Source organism: Malurus melanocephalus, unplaced genomic scaffold, assembly GCF_030028575.1.
Source record: "Malurus melanocephalus ecotype Western Australia unplaced genomic scaffold, MMel_1.1 scaffold_479, whole genome shotgun sequence".
NCBI lineage: Eukaryota > Metazoa > Chordata > Aves > Passeriformes > Maluridae > Malurus > Malurus melanocephalus.
Window position 1 is genome coordinate 338,378 of NW_026623711.1, and position 15,220 is coordinate 353,597.

The 15,220-nt window shown below is 36.7% G+C and overlaps 3 protein-coding genes across 3 annotated transcripts in view; 1 reads left to right on the forward strand and 2 right to left on the reverse strand.

Moving 5' to 3' along the window:
* The window catches only part of CASK (calcium/calmodulin dependent serine protein kinase), a 232,126-nt gene that overhangs the window by 134,504 nt on the left and 82,402 nt on the right, over window positions 1–15,220 (forward strand). The window contains exon 6 of the mRNA XM_057380908.1: window positions 14,514–14,616. Coding sequence (XP_057236891.1) covers window positions 14,514–14,616 — 103 coding nt within the window. The remainder of the gene's footprint in view (window positions 1–14,513; window positions 14,617–15,220) is intronic.
* Window positions 1,826–2,848, reverse strand: GPR82 (G protein-coupled receptor 82). The gene has a single exon (XM_057380910.1). The coding sequence runs from the start codon at window positions 2,831–2,833 to the stop codon at window positions 1,826–1,828; it is 1,008 nt and encodes a 335-aa protein (XP_057236893.1). The 5' UTR covers window positions 2,834–2,848.
* GPR34 (G protein-coupled receptor 34) lies at window positions 7,955–12,927 on the reverse strand. Its single transcript, XM_057380909.1, has 2 exons — window positions 12,818–12,927; window positions 7,955–11,074 (listed from the first exon to the last, which is right to left on the reverse strand). Exon 2 carries the CDS (start codon window positions 11,050–11,052, stop codon window positions 9,919–9,921), a length of 1,134 nt encoding a protein of 377 aa, XP_057236892.1. The 5' UTR covers window positions 11,053–11,074; window positions 12,818–12,927; the 3' UTR covers window positions 7,955–9,918.

Genomic DNA, 15,220 nt, shown 5'->3' on the forward strand with positions numbered 1-15,220 from the left:
ACCACGACAGGAATTGAAGTGTCCTACCTGGCCACATTTTTTTCTGAGGAACAGTTCCTCATTYAGTGTAGAAGTTAAGAGACTCCAGGAATAAAACTTTCAGTCTTTTTTTTCAATGTTTCTTCAGGCAACATGCTTTTYCACCTTTTTATGGTCAGTCCTGTGCCTCTGCTTCCTGTCTCAAGGCCCTTGTGTTTGTTTTGTCCAGCCCTTTTCTTATTGATCTGTTAGTATGTTCAGAAGCAGTTTTGCTGAGAAGTATATTTGTGCAGCTCGGCCTTCCTGGAGCTGAACATTTACATTCTTTCTGATCACTGTATGTTGAGAAGTGTATTTATGCTGTTTGGTCTGCCTGCAGCTGGACGTTTACATTCTTTCTGATCACTAAATTTATATGTTTCAGTACTTTGCTCACACAGCCAAAAAACTCATGTCTTGTGATGGATGAGCTGGCTTCCCATGCAGCACATTTGAATGGCTTAGCCACAAAATTTGACAGACACTTGTGGTCTCTAAACTGCTTTGCAAACCAGGTGCTGTKCTTATTTGCCTTACGATTTTGTGTTCACTGCAATAGAAATGAATTGTTTGGGTTTTTTTTTAAATTAAACAATTCACATGTCAACTGCTAACTGTTTTATACTTCTGATTTGGCACCGGGATGTCTAGTGATATAAGAAGTTTATCACATGAGCTGAGTTTTGCTGTGTTTTTATATCCCTTGCCTGTGCCTTTAAGTTTTGGGAGCTTTTTCCTCCATGAACTCTGCTGTCAAGTGCTAGACCAATGCAGGACTCAATCTGTAGTTTCTCAAATTGCCTATATGCACAAAAGCTTTTTCACTATTTGAAACAAGAAAAACTTTGAYRCACTTAAAAATGTAAAGGACATCATCTTTAACAGATTATATAGGGAAAAAGTCAGGCATRTGTAATTTTTTGGTAGAAATGTAGAGTGGGATCTTGCTAAGAGTCTATCACAAAATTGTATTTTTTTAGTAGTTCCCAAAGTTCTGTTCATTTTCTTGCCTTTTTTGTTAAGGACTGGGGAGTAAGTGATTGTGACTAGAAAAGTGTGGAAAGAATGACTTCAGTTTATGCTGTCATCAAAAACTCTGTGTTAAGAGAAACARCCACAGGCAGGCATTGTGTTGAGGTAACAACTGCAGCTTCATTCCCTATAAAATGTACTTCAGGAAGGACAGAAGGAGTGGGGTTCAAGTTTGTGTCTGTGCAAATTATAAGAGCACTTTGGTAGTGAACAGCTTTGCTCACCTCRTCTTGCAGCTATTGGTCTAAAACCAGTCCTGTCAGCAGCACTTAGCCCTCTGGAAGACTTTACCTGCTCAATTCTTGCTGTAGTTACTTGGCCATCAGTTGTGTAGCACAACTGGGGTTCMGCCATCCCAAGGAAAATGTCTGTGCTTCATTGAACTTCTTTTGTAAAGGAAACCTGTATCCAAAACTTCTATTGATAGAAAGAGAGAACTGGATTCTCAACTTCAGCCTTGTTTTTTGCCTTCTTCCTTGATTTTTTAGGTAATCAGGTCAAATAATACTAAGTCCACAGGTCAAATGWAAAATGTCTTTTGCACTAAATTGAATGGGTGTTACACAGTTCACTGTACAAATGGCTTAGATTCATTTGGATCATACGCATCAGATTTATTATGGCTAATGCTGATGTAGCAAGCAAGATGATTTGAAAAGAAAATACGTTACCATTTTATTTAAATATTTGCAATTTTCTATCAAAGCCTGCCTAAATGTAGTTACAATTAATTTATTCTTATTTATATGAAAATCTTTCCACATTYGTTCCCACATCATCCAACATCATCATTTTGTTTTGGATGTTGTGGTGTGGATTTTGTAAACAGGCCATAAAGACTTTTTTTAAACGTTTTGTCTAGCAGAAGGGTTATAACTGGATCTAAACTACTTTTAGCAGCAGCAAGACAAGTAAGGAAATTTTTAATTTCCACTAGATAATTTAACCTTGGGCAGTCATTATCTATAAGCAGTACATAGAAAATTGGCCTGAAAATATGATATGGAAGAAAGCAGACAGTTAATATCATCTGGATGACAAGAACGTTTCTTTTCACTGTTCTGTAAATTAGATGTTTTTCTCGGATACAGGTATTTTTCTGTACTTTGCTCAGATGTCTGGTAAGAGAATAGTACGACCACAAAACTGTCATAAAAGACAGAAAAAAGCATGTGGTGGCAAGACAACCTGCAATCATTGCAGGACGTTCCCCAACTTCTACCCTGATGTTGTAGCACGTGGGGAACTCTGCTGAAGTCTCCTCCTGGGTGTTGTATGTGATGGCTGTGACTGTTATGCACAGCACAATCAGCCATATCACCACACACAAACATTTAGCAAACTTTGACCGCCGGAATTTCTGAAGCAGGCGCCCGTAGAAGTTCCCCAGGAGCGCTTGGGAGTATTGGGCACTGTTCTTCTTGAGCGTGGCATACTGGCTGAGGGCAATGGAGCACAGGATAACGATGGTCACATACATGCTGACGTGCATCACCAGTGTCCCCAGGTGATGGGCGATCCTGCACGCCACGGACTCATAGGGCCAGCGGTGCCCATCCACAAAATAGGCGGCCAGGAAGGGCATGGTGCTGCAAACCAGCAGGTTTGCAGTCATGAGGTTGACCAGGTAAATGTACTGGGTCCTTCGTGTGGGGGCTTTCCGTGAAAATATCCAGGCAGCAAGAATGTTTCCAAAGATTCCAGCAAGAAGCAGGCAGGAGTAGATGATGGGGAGAACTACAGTGGTAGCTGGCGATGGCTGAAGACACAYTGAATTGTTCATTTATGACAGTTTTTCTTGAGTTGTCAGAACTGAAACACAATTAAAATATTATTTTTCTGTAATGTGCATCCAACATCTCTTTGCTCTTATCTCAGTTGGTTTTTTTTGTTTCCCCTAATTTCAGTGCTCCTAACACTGCTATTATCTTAAATTTGCATGAGGTTACAGTTTGGATGTTCTCTTCCACTTAGATTTCATGAAGAAAAGTTAAACCTTGAAGCTTTTACATGGATAGAATCTAATAAAATAAATTAGAAAGCTGAAGGTTCTGGCTAGGGTCTGGCAGTAACTCCTATGATCTTGGTTTATTTCTCAGTCTTCTGGAACATTTGTAACCGGATTTGGAAACCACTTACAGACCATTTAAAATTAAATAAACAAATTAAGTGCAAAGAATGACTTTTGTTGCAGAAATGCAGAAGAGTRTCTGTACCTCCATTTAAGTACAAATTAGTCTGTGCATGCTGCAGGAATCTGGCCATATATATTTGTTTTGTCCTCATGTCTGTGTCTGGTGTTACTTTATCAGAGCTCTAATCTCAGTCTATATTTTTTAACATATACAGTGGTTGTTGAAAACTTCAGTGTATTTTTTTTTCCAAGTTCGTTTTTCAATCTTCTCTCAGTTTCCAAACTGAAAATAAGAAATAAAAGCTCTGTACAATGACTGTGTATAAAAACTGTCATTTCAGTTTGCAAACCTGTATTGGAGAGCTTTTACTGTTGTATGTATACATATTCATGTATGTTTTAGTGGAGTCTACCCTAGTTAGCTTTTGTTTCATATCAAATCATGTGAAAAAAACTAACAGATTTCAAACTTAAAAACTGATAATTTTTTTAAACAGCTGTAAGCAAATGAACTCAGAGGATTCTGTGTAACRATGATAAAAAGCCCAGACACCAAATATAAAAACCGTGCTGTAGGCAGGGGCAAGTTTTGACAAACTTGCAAATTAAACTAATTTTTATAGCTCTTGCATTTTAGTGTTCTGTATTATTGTTGAATCAAAATATATTAAATTCTTTTATTACAATGAGTTAAATCCACAAAGTAATTGTTCAATTTACTCATTTTAGAAGTCAAAAATTTGTATGTTGGTGAACACATTCTACAAGTACAACAAAGAAGTAGTGGTTTTTAAGCTTACCTATACAAGCTGCAGGCACCTTCCTTTGCTGAGAGGAAATATCTCTGTGTGGTGTCCGTTTTATCTCCACTGTGCAGTGAGAACGATGGCACTGGAGTCTGGAGAGTAGAGTTAAGAATTATTTCTCTCTGACATGTGTGTTTTCGGAGTGTACACTTTGCTTTGCAATGTCAGAAGGCAGCTGGGCATTTAAAGTTCAGACAAGATGTCTGTACAAAAAACACTTGGAAATCAGGTCAGGATCAGCTCCATTAGGTGAAAAAAAAAAAAAAAAAAAGATTGAGATGGAAGAGCAATTGTCACAGTCCTTTAGGTACGGCACAGAAACACCTTGCAATCCTTTATATACTGCTTTCCTCTTTCTGGGGGTGGAGGGGTTCTCTTTAGGACTGCCCACCTTCCTTCATGCTGCTGTTTTATGCATGAAAATTGTCTTTTCAATGGCATTTCACAATTCCTCAGCTCCAAGAGTTATCACATGCTGTCTTTCCCAAAGCCCATGTGCAATAATACTGTGTCCATGTCTGTCCTCTCATGAGTGACCAAATGGGCACATCTCTTATGTCTGGTCAGGTGGTAGGTTGTGTGGAAGCAATTTACAGCTGATACATCCTAGGTTCSTTCAGGGAAAATGGACTGATTGTCCAAGAAATGCGGTGTTTTATGCAAATCATCCAAAAGTATGCACAGGACAATTTCCTTCCTCCACAGCTTAGGTATGTATGATCACAGATCCAGAGTCTGTATAAATGGAGATTTTGAGTTTTCTCCTTTCTCATACATCTGTGGTTGCCAGATAAGCTTTTCAACAGCTATAAATAAGTTCCTTTATGAGAACAGAAGAGGTACAGTATAAAAACTTCTGCAATTTTGGTAAGGTTCTTGTTTTGCTAGTTTTGCTTTATATTTAAACATGAACTGTGAGAATTCACCTCATGATCTGTTATGAATGTTATTGTTCAGTCTCATTAATACTAATTTTTTTCCTGAAACAGTAGACATGTAAGCTGGCTTCCTATTGTGGATTTATAGCTAAACTCATTTATAATTATATTTACTTGCTGTGAAGTATTAGTAATTAGGTTGTAAAGCTGYAATTAGTTTGCATGTACTTTAATTCTTGTTCTTGTTAGATTTAATTATTCCTTGTTTTCCACTTTTGAATGTATAGTTATATTAAAAATCGTTTTAACAGGATCTTGTATTTCTTACATGTTTAATGGTTTCTTAACTAGTGTTAGTAATCCTTGTTACTGTGGTAACTGAGGTTTAGATATAAGAATGCATAAACTGAAAAGTTGCTGAGAGTGGTGTGAACAAATCCAATTAGCAGGTTTATTTAAATTATTTTTATTTGGTCAGTTATTGACGGTTGCCTCTAGTATTTATAACTTAATGACAATAACTCATGCTGTAAGAAGAGATAATGCTACATTTTTTTTCTGAATTATTGTGTGATAATAGATTGTTGTAGTGAATTACAGTCTCTCAGGCTGTATTTTGKAATGGACTACTGAGAGCAGTAACAAAGTAATGAGATATTATAAGTTTTTTAAAAATTCTGCCTATCTCAGAAATACAGTTACAGCTGGTTCTAAGCTGTAGCAAGTAAGTACCTTCCTTATTCTTTCAGTGGACTATTTCCATTCACCCAACTTATAAATGGTGTATTTTATCTATTGTATTTTATATTTGAAAATAATCAGATAGAGCAAGTATATTTTTTAGGCCCTTCACTCTTAAGTTCTTCATAACTGAGTGCATCATTCACCCCAATGATTTCTATTTTCTGTATTCTCAAACCATGATCACTCTTCATTTATACATGTTACTAGATTTTATATTGCCAATAGGCAGCATATGTTGCATTTCATCATTATATGCAGACAACTTGTTTTCCGGCCCTAAAAACACGAAACCCAGGAAATTCCCAGTGGTGAAATTCCTCAACTTCAGCAAGGCTTTGACACTGTCTCTCACAGCCCTGTGTGTGCTGTCAGAGCATTAAACTAAAGCTTCCATTAGTGAACTTCCCAGTTCTGGGAATAATGTGATTCTCACTTTTTCAYCAGTGATGTAAATTGCACTCCTCTTTTATGGTTTCATTGCCAGCATTGTTAGGAAAGTAATTCAATTAAATGTTTCCACKTTGTGTTATCAAAATAGTTGGTATTTGTCTGCCCTCATGAGAAACACCAATTTGCAGGTTAAAACSATAATTACAGTTAATTCCAGTGTGAAAATGAAAGTTGATGCTGTGGTTTAGCTCCGGCAGACAGATGAGCCCTCACAGCCGCTCACTCACTCCTCCTCRGTGGGATGGGAAGGAGAATCAGAAGGGTAGGAGTGAGAAAACCTATTCATGATTTCTGCCTCTTCCTCCTCTTGTTGTGATATCTTTGTTGCAGAGCTGACCTCCCCTTCTGGTGCTCTCTCTTGCTCTGTCTGACACCTTCTGATGAAATCTGCCACTATCTTGAGCCCCTGCCATTGGGTGTCAAAGGTGGTTGTGGTTTAAGCCCAGAAAGCACCTAAATCCCACACATTCGCTTACTTCCTCTCTGGTGGGCTGGGAGGGAGAAYTGATAGGGTAAAAGTGGAAAYTCATGGTTTGTGATGAAGAGTTTAATATGAGCGTAAGAAAAAGAAAAGCATAAAGAAAAAGAAAAAAAAAACCAAGAGAGAGAAACAAAATTAAAAGAAAAAAAAAAAACCAAGTAGTAGAAAGCAACCCCAGCTGACCAGTGCCCAGTGAGTTCCTGAGAAATGGCAGCACAGCCAAACTTCCTCCTTGGCTTCAATTGCTGAGCATGGCACYGTGTTCTCTGGGATATCCGTGGGGTCAGCTGTCCCTGCTGTGTCCCCTGCCATGTCCTTGTACACTCCCCCTCTTGCTGGTGAGGTATTCTTTGAGGCAGAGAAGTCCTGCAGGTTGTGCAAGTGCTGCTTGGCAATGGCAAAAGCATCTGTGTGTTATTGACACTGCTTYGATCACAAGCCCAAACCACGGCCCATATTGTGAAGAATCCCTCCCAGATCTTAGCCAAATCTGTCTTTAAGCCAGCCAAAACCAGCCCAAGACTGGTAMTTTTTGGTACACCAGTTGAAATTCAAGGATGTGTTACAGATTTGAGTAGAGAGGAGAATGMGGTTCRTGCAGTTATATGGGGATGTACATCRAGTTAGCCTTTAAATACAGAATGCAAAATAAATAGAATTGCTTTCATGTTAAAATTTACCTGAAGACTCAGGTAATTAGGAAACACTGAGAAGAGAAGTAAGACATACTATTTAAGTGACTGATCACATGCTCATTTGACATGTCATGGTGTAATTTTTAGCAGATCTCCCAAGATAATTCAGGACTGGTTGCCTTTCAGTAATATTTTTTTGTAAAGCCTGGCATTTTGCTCTCAAGTTTGAGAAAATTGATTGCAGAAAAAAATTAGTAAGGATTAAATATTTTTTATAAAGAGTAAAGATACCTACGTTTGTATCTTGGTCAGTAGTAATTGCTTCCTACATGTCAGTGCTGTCTAGTTGCAGATCCCTTTCTGTGCCAGTTGATACATCTGGCCATCAACATCTTGTAGCATTGATTTATACAGCTGTAGAAATCCAAAAGTATTTACTGATTGCTTTTTTTGGTTGTCTCTTTGTTCTGACTGCTGCTGCCTGTCAAGATCATTTAGTCATTCCTGTTTCCCTCTTCTGTGCCATGCCTGTTSTCAGAGACTTTCTTACAGACCTATTCCCTTTCAGATTTTCATTTCTGAGATGGAGATGGTTTATTTAATGCAGTCTGAATTTTCAGTATCAAATCCCTATAYTATTACTTGATTTTCTGAAGAGATCTATTTTTGTAATCCTGCTGTGTCCATGAATTACAAACCTTGTAAATGAAAATTCTAATTTTAACACTTCGTTCAAAAGAATTTTAGAATTTATATTTTATTCAAGCCACTGTTGTTCATGCCTATCCTGTCCTGAGTTCCCCAGCCCACGCAACCTCACCCTGACCTGCTGATCAGTGTCATCAACCAACTGCTTGCAGAATAAGCAYAGACAAAGAAGGAATGATGAGATAACATATATATCTTGTGAAATTATGGTTTATAAACTCTACTGGATGTACCAGAGTCGATGTAACTATGTGGAACTACAGTATTGCATAATAGAATTGCACTGTACAAATAYAGAACCAAGAGAAGCATTAATAGAATAGGATGACAAAATGATAGATAAAAGATGGTGAAATGCAATTATCTGTGAGAATCAGAAATTATTGTACAAACACCTCTGTTGTAGGCTGAAATGTTTTAAGAAAAAATGCACTTACTAATGTATATTTATGAAATTACATGTTTGTGGGAATCTTTTTTTTTGAAGATTAAGCAACCCCATGATTTTTTATTAAAGAATGGAAACAAAATACCCTGGCTAGTCATTGTAATTTGTTTAATGTGTTTGTATCTAGTTTCAGCAAATCTGAATGATGTAAAATCACATCAAAATTAAACCAAGTTTCTATGTAGCAGAGGTTAAGTCTTACATTTACTTTGTTCAAGCAGAGTATTACGGGTATCTGCTGTAAAACCACAGTATTGTTTGGAATTGGTAAAAATCCACACATTTTGGCACAGATTTGGTATTAAATATCAYGTGATCCATTAGAGAGGTTACTAGTAGTCATAATAAAGCAAACTTTTTTACCCCCACTTACTTGAGCAGTATTGTTTGTATGTGTCAAGAAAGCAAATCCTTATTTTGCAGAGCTTAATGTCAGGTCTCTATTTCTTTCACCTTTCTGGTCTGTTATGCCAGACATTTAAGTTGTTCATGATTATGCTGCTTTAGTCATCTTTGTGCCAGAGAGCTCCCACCTTCAGCTCTCTGTTTTTAAGAAATGCTACYGTTTGGAATTTGTGTGTGCCTAAATACATGAGGCTGTTCTGTTTAAATCTGAGGATATAGCTGCATCTATGCAACATTACTGTTACATTGCTATTCACATGGCATCAGCTCTTACCAAGCTTATTTTAATCACATGGAAAGGGAAGTGCAAGGGAGGAAGCTTGCAGCTGAAATGTGTGGCTTGGAAATCTGTGAGTAAACTGGTGGCTGAGCCTGGCTGTTCTTCTTGCTCGGTTCTGTGAGTTTATATTCCTTGCTGAACTGCTTTGTGTAGCTGCAGTCACCGAATTTGTTATATTGAAGGAAATCTCAGGAAATACCCACGTCATCTCTCCTTCATTCTTTTCTAATGTTGTGAAAGCATTGCTTGCTTTTTCTCAGGTGTTTGACCTTGACACCATTAAAATGTTGCAAATATAACAAGGGACTTAGGAGGATTGAATTTTAATTTTGCTGTTTAATAAAACAAAGTGTGTCTTSTGTAATTATAACTGAAATAATAGCTGTTGTGTTCTACATCTCATTTTTAAGCCACATATGGTGCTAAATTSTCAAATATTTCTTTAAAAATGCATTTATACATGTAGTTAAAATACTAATCTCTTTAAAACCTATTAAAACAGAGAAAACCATAAAATACTTAATATCTGTAAAGGTTTATATAGGTCTTTCAGATAGGACAGAATTTACTTTTTGCAAAATTTATCTATTATTTACATMAGTTACTAATATTAATGTGTATATACAAGGTTACTTCTACAGGTTCAGGTCCCTTCGTGGAAATCTCCCTAAAGAGTTAGTGTTCTAGTTTAGTCCAACACAAGATGTCTGAGAACTTCCTAATTTGTTTTCTTGGATAAACAAGAGCGAAATGCTTCTGAAAAGTAACTTCTCATTTTCACAAACAGAAGTAAGACTTCTCATTTTTCTGAACAGGAAGAAAGAGRCAGGATTAGTAGGCGTAGAAGATTTTGTGATCTGAAATTGGTGTCCTGGAGTGACAGAGATTCATTCAAACATTCAAATCATGGACTTCTTCCTTGAGTAGCTGGAGTGGGGAGGGGTGGTGGATAATCGCTCTTGTGCATATTGGCCAAGTTTTATGTCTGAAGTGCTCTCCAGGTTTAGGCTTGCTTCTCCATGAAGTTTTCTGCAGATCAGTTGGAACACAGTCTTACGGACACTTCTGGACATTAGGAAATACATAACTGGGTCTAGGCAGCTGTTAAATGATGAAAATATGAGCATCACCTCATTGCACGTGTGAATGATCTCCTTCCAGTAACAGGATGGGGTTTGTAAYTGTGATGTGATGTAGACAAACCGGAAAATGTGATAAGGCACAAAACAGACGGTGAAAATTATGAGAACGATGAAAGAATTTCTTGCTGTCATGGTGTATTTTCCTGCATTGGGAAAATTTGCCCTTCTCCTTGAAATTTTCAGAAGGTTCTTGGCAATTTTAATGTAYGAAAGTATGACAAGGAAATAAACTATCCAAAAAATAAGTACAGTGATATAATTTAAAATTGCTTCTGTCTTTGCTTTCTGTTTACTTCGGTAATGAAAGCACAAGGTAGAGTTGCTCTCTTCAGTCTTAAAGAAAGATGGTGCAACTACTACTATAAATCCTGTCAGTGCAACTGCCCAGACCATGCAACAAATCTGCACACTCCGGGTAGTAGTTAACATCTTTGGACGCTTCACAGACTTATTTATTTTTATATAACGATCAAGACTAATTAGTCCCAACAGTACTATGCTAATATACATGTTCATGTAAAACAGAGTTCCCACAATCTTGCATAAAATCCACCCAAGCCGGATCACGCTGGCGTGATAGAGTATCCGGAAGGGAAGACAGAAGATCAGCAGAAGGTCTGCAACAGCTACGTTTAGCAAGTAAACCTGGATAGAATTCCTTTTCTGATGAATGCACAGGAAAGCAAACAGGGCTATAATATTTCCAACCAATCCAACGACAAAAATAATGGAGTAAAAAACTATCAAAGCAAATGACAGTGAGTTCTCATCTATGGTACAGCTGGCATCGTGAGTCTCTGAGGCATTTGTGGTTGGGTTGGTTTGGTTACTCCTGAATGTTTCCGTGTGTGGAGTAATGGTTAGTAAATCAGCTGAAGATACAGCCATCATTTGCAATGGGTTTTCAGCCACTCTGCAAAGAAACAAAGAGAAATTTTAAGAATTAAATCACCATTCATGTGTCAGTTCGCTTTACTGCCTACAGTCTAAATGGATATAAACACAAATGGTAGTAGCCAAAAGGAGTAAATGTCCCCAAGTGTTGGTGTAGCTGAATAGAACTTTCAGCCAGATGCCATGATATAAAGTAAGCCTAGAAAGGCAAGAAAGAGCAGATAGTATAGAGTACCCACACAGATAACTATTTCTGTAATTGCATCTTTATTACTGTCTTGTGTTGTTTTAAAAGTCAACCAATCCATTCTCCTGCAAGCTTAAGAAATTTAGGCCTTTTTATCTRTAAGCACAAATATTTTTTTAAAGTTCACTTGTTAGTATCAGCCTTTCTAACACAGAAAAAATTTTAACTAAGGTGCAGTGACAGGTAAGCATAGCTAAGTATTCTCAGTGTTGATGCAAAGTACATAGGAATGTATTAAAACAAATCCAAATTCATCTGTGTTAATTATAAGTACCCAGGATCCCTCTGATGGAGCTCACTGGTTTTCAATTTGAAAAGATCATTTGTCAATTAATATTTATTTGGCTATATAATGTGTTRTAAGTAACCCTGTGAGACAGTGTTATTGCAGTAGCTTGTCTTTAGTAATCTGTATGTTAATATAAATTTAAGTGGTTTTTTCCTTTTCATGACTATTCACAAATCAGTATTACACAAATAAACTACTGTTAGCTGGAAATCACATTAATGCAGTAATGCAGATTGTTTTCAAACCTTCCTTGTTTTCATTGTTTTCTTTGCTTTCATTGGATTAATTAATTCCACTAAGCTTATTGCTGACCAGGAAGGTACAATGTGAAAGGTAAAAGTCAGCTTTGACCAAGGAAGGAAAACCAGAAAAGTGTGTGGTTTAAAGAATGGTCACACTGAGCCACTTAGAGAGATGCTTCTTACTGTAAAGTTATGATAAAATCTTCAGCTTGWTTGTCATAGGAACAACAGATACCATGAATAAGTTTATTCAGAATATTTTTGTTTTGCAGAGGAAAAGGGTTTTTTCCCCTAATCTCACAAAAAAATTCAGAAGTGGTTTTGATGAACTAAACTTAGTTGTCTGGCAACTGTTAGAGAAAAAAAACAACAAAACACTGCTGTATAAGTAACCTTAAAATAGCTTTTATGCTAGGTCTTAAAAAATGCAAATTTATATTGAATTCTGTGATACAGCTACAACAGTGAAAATGGCAACATTTCAGGTAAAATTCTTAAGAAAACCTAACATTTTAACGTGCTATGTTGTCTGATTTTACAGTTGCATTAAACTTAGAGAGTGTGTTAGCAGTTTCAAAAACAGCTGTTCTCATRTCTCATGATATCGTCGGGGCAAGAAGTAATTTCAAGAGTTTGATTTTAAACTGCAATGCCTTTCAAGTACATCTTGAAACCCRTCTACTTCTGTGACTTCATGTTTAAGTTGCTTTCCTAGAAAATGTCTGACATAGYGACTTGCATAAGCAGTGGCAAGTTTAGGTCAATGAGAGAGAAACTTGTGTTACCCTGCAGATGCATTGAAAATTTAACTTTGCACTATTGTGTCACCTCTAAGCAAGCAAGCATACTTAAATCTAGGTATACTTAGAAAAAAAGGGTTTGGAGGTCAGTAAATCCTTTGCAGTTAAGAGAAATTTTCCATTTAAGAGACATGTTAATATAGGTTTAYTTTACTACAGAGTAAGTAAAAAAGAAGCCACTTACCATTTATGTGTTCAGAACTTCTGCTGGTTCTCAGAACCACTGGTGAACATGGGGAGAAGAAACATGCAGGTCCTCTTATTAGAAAGCTACAGCAGGAGCTTCTCTATGAAAGTCGTGAGGCTCAGCTGACACGCACCATTGGCAACAAGGGGAAGTTTTAACTAGTGTTGTAACTGCTTTGGTGTTTTTTTAAAGGCATTTTTAACTGGCAATACCCAGATCATTTGRGCTTGGCTGGGAAAGGTTCTATAACAATTTTTTCTCAGTTTTGCTCTGATTTGGAGATTTGAATTTTTTTCTCAGAGACTTTGTTTCTGGTGAGCAGTCTCAGTGGCATTTTGGGTGATAATGATGTTGGTGTAATCTGTAATCTCTTCAATACTTCATGGAAACAGTGTCRCTTTTTCAAGTGTAGGGTAAATATAAATCAACACCGCAGTGRAATGGTACATTTTGTTAATGTTGTTACAGCTTTCCCATCTACCTTCTTCCTTTTCTGGGATTAGAAATGTTGTTCTTTTTCACTCAAAATTGCAGCAATGAGAGGATGTGAAAGTGCCCAAAGTGTGCAGCTGAACCATTTCACTAAGACAGAAGTGAAATACAATATGCAGCAATAATACCACCTGGTAATGCTCTCTCAAGTAGGGCATAAGGAATTGAAAATTTCATTTATAAAAATTGGACATTTAGGAGTGACTTCTAGAAGACCTGATATAAGAAGGCCTTAATTTAATGAAGCTCTCAAGAACTTTGTGTTGAAGGTCTTTGTTCTCATGTAATTGAAACTTTRAAAATATATGGGTGGTTACAGATGATGACTTTACAGGTGGTCAGATTGAACTTCTGRTAGCTCCTGTGCACTCTTTTGAGTTCTTAGTTTTGTAATTTAAGCAGTAGTGTATTCTCAGGAAGCAGTGTACAAATTTGAGGTTCTTCTTTTAAAATTGGGTATTGAAAAGAGGGGCTTTGAGTAAATGCAGGAAGTTCTATATTAAATGCAATAGTTTAGGTATTATATTTAATRGTAAATTGTCTTCTAATAGATTTTTGTCTGTATGTTGCTTCCTCCTACAGAAATCRGTATTCATCCAAATTGTTGTATAATATTATTTCATTTTTATATGTTACATCTCACTCTTATTTGTGGATAATTAAATGCATGGATGTCTGTGGCTGGAATTCAGTTTAGAAACCTAAACAGTATCCTTCACTGGAATATCACAGGGATGTTCCTTTTCTTTCCTGCAGTTGAGAAGTGATGAGTGAATTCTGTGATAAAGGCTCAAACTGTTTTATGTTCTCTGTGGGAAGGATAAGACCCCACAAACCATATCRTAGGCTGGATATTTCAGCTGGATAATTGAAATAGTGTAAGGGTTAAGAGGGTGAGCGACAAAAAGGAAAATTAATACCAGGTAAGAAATTATAGACATGAGTTTTTATCTCCACTTTATCATGATTTTACTTTTCAAGCTCCTTTCAAGTTCTGGTAAGTTCTGAAAGGATTTTGTTATGCCTGGGGCAATAGAARGGAAACCAATGAGATGAGTCCATRCTAGAAAAAAAAATACTGAAATTAAGAATTTTTTTAAGCAATCTAACTTCTATTCACAGTTTTATGAAAAGAAGTGCTAAATTATAAATAGTATTTCTCAAACARTATAATAATTTGTCTGGATTTTTGTCTTTTCAGCCACACTGTGTACTGCTTGCCTCAAAAGAGAATTCAGCCCCAGTAAAGCTTGGTGGCTTTGGGGTAGCAATTCAGTTAGGAGAGTCTGGGCTAGTTGCTGGAGGTAAGAAATTTTCCTTCCAAATTATTTAGTATTGTGCATGTTGTACTGCAGAGTTCAGTTCTTCTGACACAGCCTGACCTGCAAAACAGGAGCTCAAATATAATCTTTAAAGGCTTTGTTAAGTTGATCAGTGCATGCAGCCAAACAAAACTGGTAGTGGAATGTAACATTGCGCATTCATACAATGAGTATTAAATCCCTGTAAGTGTTACTCAACAGGAGCTCGTGCTGATTTGGTCAAAATAAAACTGAAAAAAACCAAAGGATTTTCCACTTTAATACAATCTTTGGCTTAATTTTTCTATGCTTGGTAAAGCAAAAAAAAAAAAAAAATGCTGCTGCTGAAGCACTTGAGTAAGGACTTCGAGCAGCATCATCAGTGCTCCCCTATGTTTGATAGGCAATTCCTGACAGAATGCTGTGCTGTTTAATASCAAAATCTTAATAGTTTTCACATGTGATTCTTTCCTGTGCTTTAAAATTTCATTGTAATTATTGCATAAGACATCAATATCTTGATAGTATGTATATTTTTTGACTGTGTTTTGTTTTCTGTGGATTTTATTTCCTCTAGCTGCCTTCCATATTGTTCCAGACAATAGGG